A 17360-nucleotide genomic window follows, 5' to 3' on the forward strand; every position below is an offset into this window, starting at 1 on the left:
CAGCCGGCTGAAACAACTGGTCAGCCCTTCTCATCATACGAATGTAAATGCCTACTGAGCCTTCATAAGTAGTGGCCACAGGTTTGAAATGGGGCTTGGGAGAGGAGGACCCACCCGTTGAATTGGTCGCCCGGCAAAGGGAAACGACGTCATCAGACTGCTGCAGAGGAGATAACTTCGTTGAAACAGGTGTGTGATCCCATAGCCTTGCCTCTCCACACATCGGGAAAACCTTAGGGCCCCTCCCAGCTCTCCCGTAAGAGCCCCTCCCAGCTCTCCCGTGAGTGCTACAGCCAGCCCGAGGGATTCAGAGGTGGTGCGGTCCCGCGGAGCGGAACCACCACTCCCACCAGGGCTGACAGCTGAGGTTTCTTGCACCAGCTACCGGGGGCGTGGCTACTGGAGGGCAAGTAAAATACGCTGAGGATTCTCAGCCCCAAACTCTACAAGCTTAGGGTCTGAGGGAATGGCAAACTGGAAGAGTGTGCCCAGTCGTTCATGAAAACAGGGCTCCCGGGAGCAGCAGACTTGGCGTGTAGCCAGTATTGTGAGAGGGGGCCTGGCTAGAGAAAAAGTGGGAAGTGACTAGACACAAGAGGAGGCCCTAGACACTCAGGATTGGAGACTCGCCCAGTCTGGGAGGAGCTACTGCACAGTGATTGGTTCCCGCATATTGACAGGAGTAACTTGACCTGGTGGGCACAGCGCCATCTCCTGGAAGAGAAGTTAATCAAACTCTAAGACTGCATTTATTAGCTTTTTTTTTTTTTTTAATCTGGGTTTTTCTTTCATTTTCATTTTTTCTTTCTTGTTGTTTTATTAATTTTTTTTTCTTACAAAATATTTTTTTAATTTTTCTTTCTACTAATTTTAATTTAAATTTTTTTAAATTATTATTATTACTTTATTTTATTATTTTTTTTAATCTTTTTCTTTTTTAGTTCCTATTCTTTTTCTTCTTTAGTCTTTTCATTTTTCTTATCCCCCCTTTTTTCTTGAATTCTACCTGCCTATTCTCATTCTCTTTAGAGACTTCTTCCCTTCCCTTCAAATACCTTTCCTCCCAAGCATCAAATTAATTTATAGGAGTAAACAGTAACTCAGCAGTCAAACAGAACAAGAAGCAACATGAGCAGCTTCAAAAAACAAGGAAGAAAAGGAGTACAAACAATGCAGGAGAGCCTAAATATTCAGGAGGACCTAGAGTCATCAGATAAATGGTCACATAAAGAACTCAAGGAACACCTAAGACAGATGGAATGGAACCTTAAAGAGGATACAAGACAGCAAATTCAAGCAGCGAAAGAACACATTGAGAATGCATTTCATAAACAGATAAAAGAAGAAGTTAAGCATCTTTATCAGGAGATAGAGGTTATAAAAAATAATCAAACAATAATTCTAGAAATGAAGGAAACGATAAACCAAATTAAAAACTCAATTGAGAGTATCACTAACAGAGTGGAGCAGGTAGAAGCCAGAACGTCAGATAATGAAGACAAAATATACCATCTTGAAAAGAGTCTAGCCAACTCAGAAAGGCTGGGAAAAAATCACGAGAAAAACCTCCAAGAATTATGGGATACCATAAAGAAACCAAACTTACGAGTCATCGGGATAGAAGAAGGTACAGAGATTCAAACCAAGGGAATGAGAAACTTGCTGAATGAGATAATTACAGAAAACTTTCCAGAAATAAAAAAGGAAACAGTTATACAAATTGAAGATGCATACAGGACACCGAGCACACAAAATCACAGTAGACCAACGCCAAGACACATTGTTATGAAGATATCCAATATACAGAACAAAGAGAAAATATTAAAAGCTACAAGAGAAAGTAGACAGATTACATTTAGGGGTAAACCAATACGGTTAACCACGGATTTTTCATCACAGACACTGAAAGCAAGAAGGTCATGGAACAATGTATTTCAAACACTGAAAGACAATGGATGCCAACCAAGAATTCTGTATCCAGCAAAATTAAGCTTCAGGTATGACAACGAAATAAAAATCTTTCATGATAAACAAAAGTTAAAAGAATTTGCAGCCAGAAAACCAGCATTGCAAAGCATTTTGAGCAAAACACTACACGAGGAAGAAATGAAAAACAATAACCAAAACCATCAGTGGGAAGTGCCTCAGTAAAGACAGAGGGCAAGGGGAAAGACAATCATGGAGAAACAAACTAAATTTATTTTTTAAAAAAAGGATAAACAATCAAACATGGATGGAAGTTCAAACCACATATCAATAGTAACTCTGAATGTTAATGGCTTAAACTCTCCAATAAAGCGACATAGGCTGGTATCATGGATTAAAAAAACAAATCCAACAATATGCTGCCTCCAGGAGACACATCTGATTGGAAATGACATACACAGGCTGAAGGTGAAAGGATGGGAAAAAATATACCACGCACACGCTCCTCGCAAGCAAGCAGGGGTGGCCATCCTCATATCGAATAAAATTGACTTCAAGACTAAGTTAATCAAAAGGGATAAAGAAGGTCATTATATACTGTTAAAAGGAACCATTCACCAACAAGACATAACAATTATCAATATTTACGCACCAAATAATGGTGCTGCGACATTCATAAAACAAATTCTCCTCAAATTCAAGAATCAAATAGACCATAACACAATAATTATGGGAGACTTCAACACACCTCTCTCACCATTGGACAGATCCTCCAAACAAAAGTTAAATAAAGAAACTATACAACTCAATACCACAATCAATAACCTAGACTTAACTGACTTATATAGAATATATCAACCATCATCAAATGGATATACTTTCTTCTCAGCAGCACATGGATCCTTCTCAAAAATAGACCATATATTATGCCATAGGGCAACCCTCAGTAAATATAAAGGGGTGGAGATAATACCATGCATTTTATCTGATCATAATGGAATGAAACTGGAAATCAATAATAAAAGAAGGAAGGAAAAATCCTACATCACATGGAAAATTAACAATATACTACTGAATGATCAATGGGTTACAGAAGACATAAAGGAGGAAATCAAAAAATTCTTAGAGATAAACGAAAATACAGACACAACATATCGGAATCTATGGGACACAATGAAAGCAGTTTTAAGAGGAAAGTTCATCGCCTTTTGGTCATTCCTCAAAAAAAGAAGAAACCAACAAATAAATGAGCTCACACTCCAACTCAAAGCCCTAGAAAAGGAGGAGCAAAACAACAGCAAATATAGCAGAAGGCAAGAAATAATTAAAATCAGAGCGGAAATTAATGAAATTGAAACAAAAGAAACTATTGAAAAAATTAACAAAACTAAAAGTGGGTTCTTCGAAAAAATAAATAAGATCGACAGACCTTTAGCCATGCTAACGAAGAGAAGAAGAGAGAGAACTCAAATTACTAACATGCGGGATGAAAAAGGCAATATCACAACAGATGCTACAGAAATACAGAAGACAATTAGAAATTATTTTGAAAACCTATATTCCAATAAAATAGAGGATAGTGAAGACATCGATAAATTTCTTAAGTCATATGATTTGCCCAGACTGAGTCAGGAGGATACACACAATCTGAACAGACCAATATCAATGGATGAAATTGAAGAAGCCATCAAAAGACTACCAACCAAGAAAAGCCCAGGACCGGATGGGTATACAGCGGAGTTTTACAAAACCTTTAAAGAAGAATTAATACCAATACTTTTCAGGTTACTTCAGGAAATAGAAAAACAGGGAGCTCTTCCAAATTCATTCTATGACGCCAACATCACCCTGATCCCGAAACCAGACAAAGACACCTCAAAGAAAGAAAACTACAGACCAATATCTCTAATGAACCTAGATGCAAAAATCCTCAATAAAATTCTGGCGAATTGAATACAAAAACACATGAAAAAAATTGTGCACCATGATCAAGTAGGATTCATCCCTGGGATGCAAGGATGGTTCAACATACAGAAATCAATAAATGTTATTCACCCCATCAATAGACTTAAAGATAAGAACCATATGATCATCTCGATAGACGCTGAGAAAGCATTCGACAAAGTACAGCATCCCTTTATGTTCAAAACATTAGAAAAACTAGGGATAACAGGAACTTACCTTGACATTGTAAAAGCTATCTATGCTAAGCCTCAGGCTAGCATCATTCTGAATGGACAAAAGTTGAAGGCATTCCCTCTAAAATCCGGAACAAGACAGGGATGCCCTCTATCTCCACTTCTATTCAATATAGTTCTCGAAACACTGGACAGAGCAATTAGACAGACGAAAGAAATTAAAGGCATAAAAATTGGAAAAGAAGAACTTAAATTATCACTATTTGCAGATGACATGATTCTATACCTAGAAGACCCAAAAGGGTCTACAAAGAAACTACTAGAACTAATAAATGAATTCAGCAAAGTGGCAGGATATAAAATCAACACACATAAATCAAAGGCATTTCTGTATATCAGCGACAAAACTTCTGAAATGGAAATGAGGAAAAACACTCCATTCACAATATCCGCAAAAAAAATAAAATACTTGGGAATCAACCTAACAAAAGAGGTGAAAGATTTATACAATGAAAACTACAGAACCCTAAAGAGAGAAGTAGAAGAAGATCTTAGAAGATGGAAAAATATACCTTGTTCATGGATAGGCAGAACTAACATCATCAAAATGGCGATATTACCAAAAGTTCTCTATAGATTTAATGCAATGCCAATCAAAATCCCAATGGCATTTCTTGTAGAAATAGATAAAGCAATCATGAAATTCATATGGAAAAATAAAAGACCCAGAATAGCAAAAGCAATTCTAAGCAGAAAGTGTGAATCAGGCGGTATAGCGATACCAGATTTCAAACTATATTACAGAGCAATAGTGACAAAAACAGCATGGTACTGGTACCAAAACAGGCGGGTGGACCAATGGTATAAAATAGAGGACACAGAGACTAATCCACAAAGTTACAACTATCTTATATTTGATAAAGGGGCTATAAGCATGCAATGGAGGAAGGATAGCATCTTCAACAAATGGTGTTGGGAAAACTGGAAATCCATATGCAACAAAATGAAACTGAATCCCTTTCTCTCGCCATACACAAAAGTTAACTCAAAATGGATCAAGGAGCTTGATGTCAAATCAGAAACTCTGCGTCTGATAGAAGAAAAAGTTGGCTCCGATCTACAGATTGTGGGGTCGGGCCCCAAATTCCTTAATAGGACACCCATAGCACAAGAGTTAACAACTAGAATCAACAAATGGGACTTAATTAAACTTAAAAGTTTTTTCTCAGCAAAAGAAACAATAAGAGAGGTAAATAGGGAGCCTACATCCTGGGAACAAATTTTTACGCCTCACACTTCAGATAAAGCCCTAATATCCAGAGTATACAAAGAACTCAAAAAATTAGACAATAAGATAACAAATAACCCAATCAACAAATGGGCCAAGGACCTGAACAGACACTTCTCAGAGGAGGATATACAATCAATCAACAAGTACATGAAAAAATGCTCTCCATCTCTAGCAGTCAGAGAAATGCAAATCAAAACCACCCTAAGATACCATCTCACTCCAGTAAGATTGGCAGCCACTATGAAGTCAAACAACAACAAGTGCTGGCGAGGATGTGGAGAAAAGGGTACACTTGTACATTGCTGGTGGGACTGCAAATTGGTGCGGCCAATTTGGAAAGCAGTTTGGAGATTCCTGGGAAAGCTGGGAATGGAACCACCATTTGACCCTGCTATTGCCCTTCTCGGACTATTCCCTGAAGACCTCAAAAAAGCCTGCTACAGGGATACTGCCACATCAATGTTCATAGCAGCACAATTCACAATAGCTAGACTGTGGAACCAACCCAGATGCCCTTCAATAGATGAATGGATAAAAAAATGTGGCATCTATACACAATGGAGTACTATGCAGCAATAAAAAATGACAAAATCATAGAATTTTCAGGGAAATGGTTGGCACTAGAGCAGATTATGCTTAGTGAAGCTAGCCAAACCCTAAAAAACAAATACCAAATGTCTTCTTTGATATAATGAGAGCAACTATGAACAGAGCAGGGAGGAAGAGTAGGAAGAAAAAATTAACATTAAACAGAGACTTGAGATGGGAGGGAAAGGGAGAGAAAAGGGAAATTGCATGGAAATGAAGGGAGACCCTCATTGCTAAACAAAATTACACATAAGAGGTTGTGAGGGGAATGGGAAAATAAACAAAGAGAGAAATGAATTACAGTAGATGGGGTAGAGAGAGAAGATGGGAGGGGAGGAGAGGGGGGATAGTAGGGGATAGGAAAGGTAGCAGAATACAACAATTACTATTAGGGCATTATGTAAAATTGTGGATGTGTAACCGACGTGATTCTGCTATCTGCATTTGGGGTAAAATTGGGGGTTCATAACCCACTTCAATCTAATGTATGAAATATCATATGTCAAGAGCTTTGTAATGTTGTGAACAACCAATTAAAAAAAAAAAAAAAAAAAAGACACAGAGAGCCCCTGGTTCAATCCCCAGCACCACAAGACAAAAAGCAACAACAAAGGAGCCTGCACAACAGTGTGTTTGCCACCAAGAGCCAAATAAAAGAGAAACAACGATCAGGCTCATGGAGCGCTGATGGACCAGCCTAATTCCATGTTAGGATTGGGAGCCATCTCGTCACAAAGTCAGGAAAAGTTCATTTCTGTTTACTGTAAAATACCAAGACTTCTATTTGGCCTGACCATAATTGGATGTTTTAAACAGTTGCTTGGGATTCCTGCCCTTGCTTTGAACTTCCCCATGCCCGGCTCTCCTTGACCAGATGACAACCCTCCCTGAATCCCAGCTGCTCCTCTTCAACTTTGATGTTGGACTGAGTCTGCTCCCCACCTTGAGACGTTAAACAACATAGATCCTAAACCTGCTGTCAGCCCTTGTATTTCACTTGCCAGAACCCTGTTAGCTGTAAGTTCCCTAGACACCTCCTTTTTGGTAACTTTTTTTGTTATAAGGACTTCCCTGTAATCACACCAGCTGCTTGCTGTCCTCTGGCCCTGTTTTATGGGTGAGGCAGCCTCTGGCCAGCTCTGGTGTACACAATACAAACTTGCTCCCATTTGGTTTAAATTGGAGTCAGTGGTTTCTCTTTGTGTTATGGTTCAAAATTTGGCAGCCCCAGTGAGATTCAGACCACCAAAATTCTGAAGACGTACCTTAGCTCTGGGACTCCAGGACAAAAGTGTGGTCCCAGGGGGTGCACATCTCAAGTCATTCCAAATCCCCAGGGTGTGGCTTGGGTTCATCAGGTTGCTGGAGTGAACAGTGGTGCTGAATTCATTATGAAGCATCCAGTGGAGGAGGCCTCGGTTGGCCACTGGTGCCCCGTAACATCTGTTATGGGTTTAAGAGAGATCTCTTCTGGGGACAGTGAGGTGCCTGGTGAGGCACATACCCACTCCTGTCTAGGACTGTAGTGAAATGTTGCACTGTCCTCTGGTATCTGTCTGGTGAGGAATTCCTACCAGAGACAGTGAGGTGTGTGACGAGGCACATAGGCACTCCCATCTGAGACCGTAGCAAAGGGTTGCACTGTCCTCTGGTCTGGTGGGACAGTGATGTGTCTGAGGAGGCACATATGCACTCCTGTAGAGAGCATTAGCAAGAAGTTGATGGCCCCTTGGGTTTCAGTGCCTGGTTCTGACTGTCCCCTGTGTCTGATTCTGTGTTCTGGTTTTTTTTGTTGTTGTTTTTGTGTTTTTTTTTTTTTGTCTGCTTTTTTGCTGTGTGTCTTCTCTGGTATAAACCTTAGATACTTGGACAACAAAACAAGTCATAAAACAAGTAAGCCTGACACTCCTTTGAACTGGGTTCTCAGAAACTTTGACAAACTTTACTCCCTTCCATTCAGCAGGATTATGAGTATTCGATCAGCAAGAATCCCCTCCAAACTTTCTGTGAGGTAGAATTATAACAGTGGTCCCTTCACCTTCTGGATATCGCCCTCATTGCTCTAAGGGTTTTTTTAAAGGTGTTTTTTCTCTCTCCTCCCTTCTCCCCTGCCTAGCAGGATCAGGAGGACAGTGCTGTCTTTTCTTGCCCTAGTTGGCTGCCCTGGAGCACATCCACTGCAGGAGGGAGATGCCTGCTGGGGATCTGGGAAATGAATATCTCCCAAATTAACAAGTGAATCCTATCCTGCCATCCGGGTGCCCTGGGAACTCCTAATGGAATGGAAACCTTGAAAAATTCCATTAAAAACCCCTGTCCCTCCTGATCCAGAGAGTCACACTCATGGGACAGGAGTCCCCTGTGTTTCCCCTGTGCTAGCAAAGTAATAAATCTTCTTTCTTTTTTCTCAAACCATATTCTCATTATTAAATTGGAATTGATTGACTTTGGGAAAGGGGACTGAGCTTTTGGATACAAATTTTGGCACCTCAGTTGGGACCCCAGAGCAGACCCTGCTCTGCTTTCTTGGGCAGGCCTGGCACTCCAAGCAACTGTCACTTCTTGAGAGCTGACTACTGGAAAGGTAGGAGATGGGCGAGTGTGCCTGGGGTTGAGTCCAACCAGAGGAGCTAATCCTGTAAGTAAAAGGAGGGACTGAGGGACTCCCAGCAGCTGCCAAAGCCCCTTTTGCTTTGGGAAACTCCTACCTCCCTTCCCTGCACTGTACGGATTGCTCCATCTCTGTTCCTTTGAGAAAAAGGAAACACGACAGTAAAGTCGAGGCATGAGACCCTTGATGCTACAATTCTGGTTCCCCTTTGTGGGAGCATCAGGTCCCCTCATCAGGGAAATCTTAGTGTAGTTTTGATTTGCATTTTCTTGATTGCCAAAGATGTTGAGCATTTTTTAATATATTTTCAGGCCATTTGCATTTCTTCAATTGAGAAGTTTCTGTTTGGTTCTTTTGCCCATTAGTTGATTGCAGAGTGTGTATGTGTGTGTGTGTGTGTGAGTGTGTGTGTGTGTGTGTGTGTGTGTGTGTGTGTGTGGTGTGCGTGTGTGTATGTGTGTGAAGATTTTTTAGTTCTTTTTATATCCTGGGTACTAGTCCCCTATCAGAGGAGCAGCTGGCCAAGATTTTCTCCCATTCTGTAGGGTCTTAATTCTCTTGTTTCATTAGCTGTGCAGAAATATTTTATTTTGATGGCCTCCCACTTATTGACTCCTGGTTTTATAGCTTGTGCCTTGGGGTCTTGTAAGGGAAGCTGGAGCCAGCATGTTTATGATGGAGTGTCCACTCCATGTTTCCTTCCAGCAGTCATAAATGGCTCAAAGTATCATTCCTAAGACTTTGAGCCATTTCAGTTTGAGTTTTGTGCAGGATGAGGACAGGAGTCTAGTTTCATTTTCTACATAAAGCTATCCAATTTTCCCAGCAACATTTGTTTAAAAGGCTGTCTTTTCTCCAAGATATACTTTTGGCACCTTGTCGAATGTCAGACAGCCCTAGGCAGATGGATTGACTCTGTGTCCTCTGTGGTGTTCCACTGGTCTTGGTGTCTGTTTTGATGCCAATGCCATGCTATTTGTGTTGCTACAGCTCTGTAGCATAATTTCAGATCTGGTATTGCCACAGGCCATGGATCATCTCATTTCAGTCCTCACCTTAGGGCCCTTGTGCCCCTGGCTTCCACAATGATTGTTACCTGCCAGTGCCCAGCCCTACCTCCCCACCCACTGCCCCTGCTGGGCCTAAACCCCTGTGCTCCACTCTACCAGAGTCTCCACTGGTGCCCACACCCACGTGCCAGGGCTGCACTTGTCACCTCGGCTCTCATAGACTGCTGTTCCCAGTCTCAGTCAATAGTCCCATCCATACCTGGCCTTGACCTGGGCTCCTTCCTCTGCTGACCCCAGGGCAGTTGATCAAGCACCTGATCAATCAGATCCATCACTCAGCACCTCAGATGCAGTGATTTTATTTCATTGTCCATAAATCCTGGTGGAAAGGCAGAGTGAATCCAGCATCAGCTGTTCCTGGCACTTAGTGGTGAGGTCAAGGAAGCAGAGCTCCTAAGCCATGGCTTGTTCTCAGCTCTCCCCCATTTTGTCTTCTGGAAAGGGGGGTAAAAGGCCCCAAAATATTAGTATAAATAATAGAGCTGGTGAGCAGGGATTTAGCCTGCCAAAACAAGGATGCACTCGGGCTGGAGAGCCTGATGAGGACCTGACATCCCATCACTTGTCATCATTCCTGATCCTCTGCGAGATCTACCACCTCATCTAAATCCTGGTGCGAGCTGCAATGCCTCCCTATGATTCCATCCTTAACCTGTTGTCTATTCCAAGTCAGGAAAAGCCTGCCTTTGTTCCAGACCTGGTCACCGCAGTCTGAGTCAGTGTGCAACTGCTTGTCATAAAGCCTAAGGTCTGAGACTTTTGAACTTAGGATGCACAGGGAGTGGCTGTCATTAGCCTGTCATGACTAGGTGTTCTGCAGCGCTTAGAATTAATCTAGAATTGTTTGCTGTGAATGGATCCTGTCTATTCAAGTGCCTAGCATTAAGAATTGTCATTTTCTTGATTAAGAACTTATAGAGTGAATTGTATTGAGTATTTTGAGTGAATAAAGCATTGAAAGTGGCAGAATCGCGTGCACATTCTTTCCTTCTCTCCTCGAATGCACATGTCACAATTTTGCCCCCTTGCGTTACTTTGCCCACCCACTCCCTAGCTGAGATCCCCTGTGCCCTTCTCATTCTTCTTGTTTCTCCCCACACAGGCCCTTACTGAAAGGCTCCACGTACAGTGTCCACTCAGGGCCTGTGGTTTCCTAACTACTGATTTCTCTGAGAACCTCTCTCTAAAAATATTTTCCTCCTCTTTACTTTTCCATCCTCACTATCTCAGTGGATATGTCTTCACTATCTTAACTCGGCCTGGAGCTAGCCAAGGGGGACAAGCACTGCTATGGCTTGAATAATGTCCCCTCCAAACCTCAGGCATTGCCAATGTGATGGTGTCAAGAGGTGGGGCCTTTAACAGGGAATTGGGCATGAGGGCTCCTCCCTGGGGAATGGGATTAAGGCATCCTACAGTGTCCTGTCTCTGGCTCTAGTGGGGGATTCAGCCTCTTTCCACGTAAGGACACAGCATCCCCCCAGGTGGGAGGGCTCTACCAACCAGATCTGCTGGCGCCTTGATCCTGACTCCTCAGGTCCCATGAATGTGGATGTTAAATAAAGACAGGTGTGCCGTTCCATTTGTGAAGTAGCTTTACTCTGTGAAACTGGGCAACTCGACAGTAACCATTCTTGGGTTGTGGGTGATACAAAGTCCTGTGTGAAGGTCACTGATGGGCCCCTGTGCCCACAGCAATGAGACTTAGCCCTGGGCGAAGTCCCACAAGGTTCAGGATGGGAGGAATCTGACCCATCGATACATGGGGGCCTGTTCAACCTGGTCCTGCTGAATCCCCCCAGCAGAAGTGCCCCAGATGGCTACATCATCTTCACATCCACCCCAGTCTACAAAGCCCTGCACCTGTGAGAGGTCCTGGGTACCATGGTTACCTTTCCACTTTACAGATGAGAAAACTGCATTTTCAAAGCATGAAATTGGTAAACAAAAGGTCTGGAAAGTTCTTAAGTGTTAGAGCCAGAACTAGACCCAGGCCTCCCGTCTCCCTGTCCAACGGTTTTCCCAGATCCAAGCTCCCCTCTCAGGAAAGTGAATCTTCCACATTAACAAGGCACATGAAAAACCTGGTTCAAGCCCTAGATTGGCCAAGTGTCCGGAGCTTGACCCTCGACAACTGACGTCACTTCTCCTAATTCAGTTTCCTCATCTGTAAAGTGGAGGCAATTGTTCTGCCTCATTAGAAAATATTCCTGAAGTGTCTGTTCCCCTTCATGTTGCTCTTGAGCCCTCTCCTCGTCCCCCTTCCCAGGTCACCTTCATGGCTTCTGCACCCCCCAGTAGTCCCTGCACAGCCACATCTTCTTGATCCTATTCACAGGGCCCTGTTTCCCTCCAAGACCCCTCACCTCTCAGGGAAACTCTGACAAGCCATGCTGAGTCACATGAAGGTCAGGCCAGCGCCAGGAAGCACCTCCCCCTCCACACCACCCCCAGCGAGAGGACTGAGGCCTGTGGCTGCATCTCAGCACGCACACACTGCTGCCGCCACTGGTCTTCTAGCTGCCAGGGGACCTTCCCCAGCTATGAGCCACGGCCTCCCCCGGGACACAGAGCACTGTCCTGCACAGGAGTCTCACAGTCTGCTTTCACAAGGTCTTTTCAGCTCAGTCTTGTCCACTGTCCCAACTCCATTTCCTTTTAAACCTGGAGCAGCCCCCAGGGGTGAAGATAATGCTCTGCTTTATGCATATGCCCCATTCCCACCCAGGGCTCCTGCCCAACCTCAGTGTCAGTGACATTCACACCCCAGCCACATCAGAGACACCATTCTACTGGGCTCCCTTGCTTCTGGAGCAGGTCATTTGTAGAGAAGTGGAAGACCAGCCACGCAGGCTTCCTGAGTGGTTCTCTTCTCTACAGTTCTCAGCATCTCTCACTATGAGTGTGGGTGGTCAGACCTAACCCCATACCACCTCTCCACCCACGGGCCTCAGGCCACAGCTACTCTCCCCCAGGAAACACTGTGGCTCTGCAGACTTCAATCTACAGCCCCCAGAACGTGCCCACAGTCTACTGGGGTTCCTCCTGATTGGGCCCCTCCTAATGTATCACCTACGCTCAAGAACAAGACCAGCAGCTTTCAGCTCAACCACCTCCGCAACGTTTAGCAGATATGCACTGAGCACCCCAGTGCCTTCAAAAGCTCACAAGGGGATGTTCATTGGGGGAAAAACACTTATGGGAGTCCATCCCACCCCCTGTGGACCTCAGAAGCGCCCCCATCATCCTGCACCCTGTCCACCTGCTCCCCTACCTGAGGTGAGACCCTCCCTGCCAGCCCGTCAGATGCCTACTGACTTCCAGGTGAAGCTCCCATGGCCCAGGCAGCTTCAGGAAGTGTGGCCCAGACTCCCACACACAGATTTAGTTGTTCACGGCGTCAGTGGGTGAGGGTCAGGAGGAGGCCTGGAGAGGGCTGGCTCAGAACTTCCCACAGCTTCGCACATCAGAGCCCACAGCAGCCTCAATAAGGGGCGTGTGGGGGGCACTGCACACCCACTCTCCCCAAGGGCCTTCACCCAAGGCAGGGGGTGTTGATGTAGATTTCCTAAGATAAACCCTGTGTTGGGGTCAGAGCCAGGAGAAGAGAAGCCTGAGGAGGGCCTGAGGCAATGTGGATTCCTTTCTGTACTTGACATGGAGATGAGTTTGCAATAGGCAACAGCTAAGTTCAGGTTAGCCATGGCCCCGTGTCTCCTGTGTATTAGACACTTCCCCAACACCCCCTCCCCCTCCCCCACGCACACAGACACACAGACACACAGCCTGACACCCAAGGGGGTCCTACACCAGGTCTGCAAAGGAGCCTGGTTTCCCATCATGCATGCTGCCTCCACCGACCCCCGTTCAGCCTGCAGAACCCATCTGACTCCCTCCTCTGGGCGAGGTCCATTTCTCTTCACTGTCCCACCACCTGTGCCAGTGTTCCCACAGGACAGACCAGTGACACAGCCGAGGTGGTGAGGATGGCCACCTGCACAGTCAGGGGGATTTGCTTTGGGAAGGCTTCTCAAAAAGAGGGGCCAGGAGCAGGTCGAGCACAGAGGAAGAGCCCTTGCTTGGCTGGCATGAGGGTCCTGAGGGTGGGGGCAGCTTGGGGAGGCGTCACAAGAAGGAACAGGGCCATGTGTGCTCAGGAAGACGGGGACTCTCCAGGGCCATCTGGAGCTGGACTGAACCTAGAGCAGGTGGTTGTCTGTGTGTGTCGGGCTCAGAGCACAGTCTCTCCCAAGTGCCGGCTTCTGCAGCTTCCTTCAATGAAACCATCTTCATGGCCTGCCCTCGGTTAAGGACCTCACTGTAGACACCAAGGGCAAGGCCCCTTCTCTTCCAGATGTTGTTCATCAATTCCTGGGAAAGCAAGACACAGTGTTCCTTGGACAGCAGAGGGAGAGAGGGCCCCCGAGGAACTGGCCTACAATCAACACTCAGTACTATGAACTGCCTATGAAATCCCCTGAACAAACCAGCACAGGTTTGTCAGTGATGGACTTTCTTTGTTAATCATGTTGGTGTTACATAAATAGGTCAAGATCAGTGGGAACAGAAAGAGTGTATGCCTGATTCGGGGAGCCTTGGGCTGGGCAGTGTGACCTAGGGGTGTCCAGGCTGGTCACCAGTCCCAGCTCTCACTTTGTCCTTATCCTGCCAAGACTCCTGCTGCACCAGCTGTTCACAGTTGATGTCATTGTCCTCGACCTCCTGGCCCTCCTGCAATCCTGGACCTGAGTCATCCCAGGTTGCAGCCGGATTCTCCAGGGAAACCTCTACCTGTACCCAGTGCCAGGAATCCAAGGCTGTCACCTGTACCCTCCTCATCTTCTCCACAAAGCCCACCTACTGTCAGGAAAATGTAGGAGGAGGGGAGCCCAGGGCCCAAGGGGAGAGGGAGGTTTCTGGGCCCAGGAGGAGAAACACAACCTGCCTCTTCTCTCCATCATCTTCTCATGGATCATCCAAAGGCAGATTCCAGCTGCAAGGATCAAAATCACCGCCACGTAACCCATTCGGATGCCTCCCATGAGGACAGCTGGGTGTTCTCCATGTGAGTCTGTTTCCCTCCCAAGGAGAGAGTGAAACACGTTAAGGCAGAGACAAGATGAGGTTCACAGTGACAAGGGAGACAGAGAGAGGATGGAGAAAGGTTGGAAGGGGCCTGGTGCAGAAGCCGCAGAGGGAGGGCGTGGCAGGTCCACTCAGTCAAGCAGTGGCCCAGGCCCTTCGTGGAGCAGGGGAGACGGGGATGAGCAAGGTGGGGTCTGTGAACAAGTCATCACCAGGAAGAGACAGAAGCTCTCAACCACCAGGTGAAGGATCTCACTGCAGTAGAGGTTGACCCATGTCCAAGGTCTCCAGTGAGACCCCCAAGGACATGTGCAGTCACCTGTGCCTGGGGAGCGGCAGGAGTTTCACAGATACTCAGTGTGGAGGGAGCGTCCCACAGGGGAGGGACAGCACAGGAGGCAGGGCCAGGTGGGGAGGCCCGGGAGGCAGCTGTGAGTCCAGGAGGTTTGGTGGGCCATGTTGAACTTCCTCTGAGACTCCAGAGTGGGGGGGGGGCATGACCAGGGGTGGTGACTGCACTGACCAGTCAGGCTCCTCCAGCAGCCCCTGGAGGAAGACTGAGAGAGGACGGGTGCACACGGGTCCCAGGCATTCGGGTTCAGTGAAACACCTACTGGGCGCAAACTGCCCAGAACTGAGCTTGACACCTGGGCTAAGAGGAGAGAAGGATGTGTCCCCTGCCCTCATGGTGTCCCACTCAGGGTGGACTCAGACCCAGAAAGGGATCTTTCCACTCTGGGGGGATGGCCATGGGCAGCTCCTTAAAGAGGGGGTGCCTTCAGAGCCGGCAGTGGGTTCACACATTAGGGAAGTTCAGCCAGCAGCTGTGTCCCTGTGTGGGTGAGGCCACCATCGGAGACACAGGACCTTCTAAGCCCTACATCCTATGGGGACTAGGTGGAGGTCAACTCCAGAGATGTTTTTCCAAAGATGACTTTGGACACAGGGCATGGTGACGGGGTGGGACAGGTCCTGGAAGGCTGCCCCTGGCCCAGGGGGAAGGGCCTGGAGGTGAGGGATACTTAAAGACAGTCGTGAGCTGGATGTGACCCCACACTTCTGGATTGGAGTGACCAAGGGAAGGCAGTGCTGTTCATAAACACAGCAGCAAAGAAGCCAGGGACCCTGGGGCTCCAGAGCCACCTGAGCCCCTCCCTCCTGCAGGTGCACTCACCTGGGCTACAGAGGTCAAGGAGCTGTAAGGTGGCATTTTTCTGGTCCACTGGGTTGCTGAGGACACAGGTGAGGCTGACATTGGGCTGCCTCAGTGGCAGGCTCAGGGCCAGGGTCCAGGGGTTGGGGGGATCCTGGGGCCCCTCTCTGCTCCCGCTCACTGGGGGGGGGGGCCCTGGACCTCCCAGGTTACACTCAGGCCCTCTACATTCCTCTTGGGCCCCCCACTCCAGAGTGACATTGCACCAGCTGGGCGTGATGGACGCTGATGTGGTCTGGATCTGGGCAAGGGGCACAGGATCTGAGGAAGGAGGGGACAAAGGAGAGAGCCTCGCACATTGCACACATTGTCCTCCAGTGTCTCACTGACCAGAGGCAGGAGCCCTAGGAGGAAGCTGGGAGCACGTTACAAATAAAGCACAATTTCCCCAGAGCTACATGTTGACAAGTGACAGCAGCCACTTTATTAAGCTCATGACATCTCACTAGATGAAGCAAGTCTGAACTTTTTTCCCAAGAGAAAATGATGGCTGAATCCCAGTTTTTAGGGACCATTATTTCTAGAAGATAGGGGTCTTCTGGAAGGGGAGAGGTGTGGGACAGAAGAGCTTGTCTGGGGCCAGGGTCCTGTGTCCTGGGTCTTCAGCTGAGACAGTGCCTGGGACTGCACAGCCCGACTTGGGCAGGACACCAGGCCAGCTCTGGGAGGACCCAGAAAGCTCAGGTCAAAACAGGAGACACTGTGGGAGGTACCATGGCTGCACCAGGGAGCACAGCTCTGCAGGCAGTTAGAACCTGACCCTGAATGTGTGCTCCCACTGGGGGAGAAGGGGCAGACCCACAGGCCAGTCTGGAAATCACACAGGACCTGCACCTGCAGGCCACTCTCTGCAGAGGGACTGCCCCAGGCAGAGAGGGACTGTGGGGACCCTAGAGTTGGCAAAATGGATCTCCTGGGACGTGCAGCAGCAGCACTTCTCCTACCCTATCAAGGCTTGCAGAGCAGGATGTGGGGTCTGTGGAAGTGAGGCTGGCCTCTCACTGGCCACTCCCTGCAAGGATTGGAGACAGTGAACTAGATACATGTGGATTCCAAAAAAGGTAGAAAAATCATGTCCCACTGATATCCACATCTTTATCCTCAGGAGCTGTGAATATGCTAAGTTATGAAAAAAAAAGAGCTGAGCTTTAAATAGGATTATCTGGATAGTCCCAGAGTCATCACAGGGACCCTTAAACATGGAAGAAAGGGTTGGGCATGGTGGTGCACACCCCCAATCCAAGCAGCTCATGAGGCTGAGACAAGAGGATCCAAAGATCAAAGCCAGCCTCAGCAACCTGGCATGGTCCTAAGCAAATTAGTGAGACCTTGTCTCAAAAATATGAAGCAATAAAAAACGCTGGGAATGTTGCTCCCTGGTTAAGCAGGAGAGATTCAATTCCTGGTACCAAAAACACAAAACAAAACAAAAACAAGA

At 46.7% G+C, this 17360-nt stretch overlaps 2 protein-coding genes across 4 annotated transcripts in view; one reads left to right on the forward strand and one right to left on the reverse strand.

Moving 5' to 3' along the window:
• LOC308655423 (CD48 antigen-like) overlaps positions 1–17360 on the forward strand; it is a 203851-nt gene that overhangs the window by 151778 nt on the left and 34713 nt on the right. The gene's annotated exons all lie outside the window — the stretch shown is intronic.
• LOC308655421 (uncharacterized protein) overlaps positions 15042–17360 on the reverse strand; it is a 112946-nt gene continuing 110627 nt past the window's right edge. Inside the window, exons 5-6 of one of the 3 annotated variants that reach the window (XM_081305546.1) lie at positions 15884–16029; positions 15042–15361 (exon numbers count right to left, since the gene is read on the reverse strand). In XM_081305546.1, the coding sequence (XP_081161672.1) occupies positions 15054–15361; positions 15884–16029 (454 nt within the window). In that variant the 3' untranslated portion in view covers positions 15042–15053. Of the gene's footprint in view, positions 15362–15883; positions 16184–17360 lie in introns of all 3 variants that reach the window. The other 2 variants (XM_081305547.1, XR_014023472.1) reach the window with 2 other exon arrangements.

Source organism: Spermophilus citellus, assembly GCF_964194105.1.
Source record: "Spermophilus citellus genome assembly, chromosome: 9".
Taxonomy (NCBI): Eukaryota; Metazoa; Chordata; class Mammalia; order Rodentia; family Sciuridae; genus Spermophilus; species Spermophilus citellus.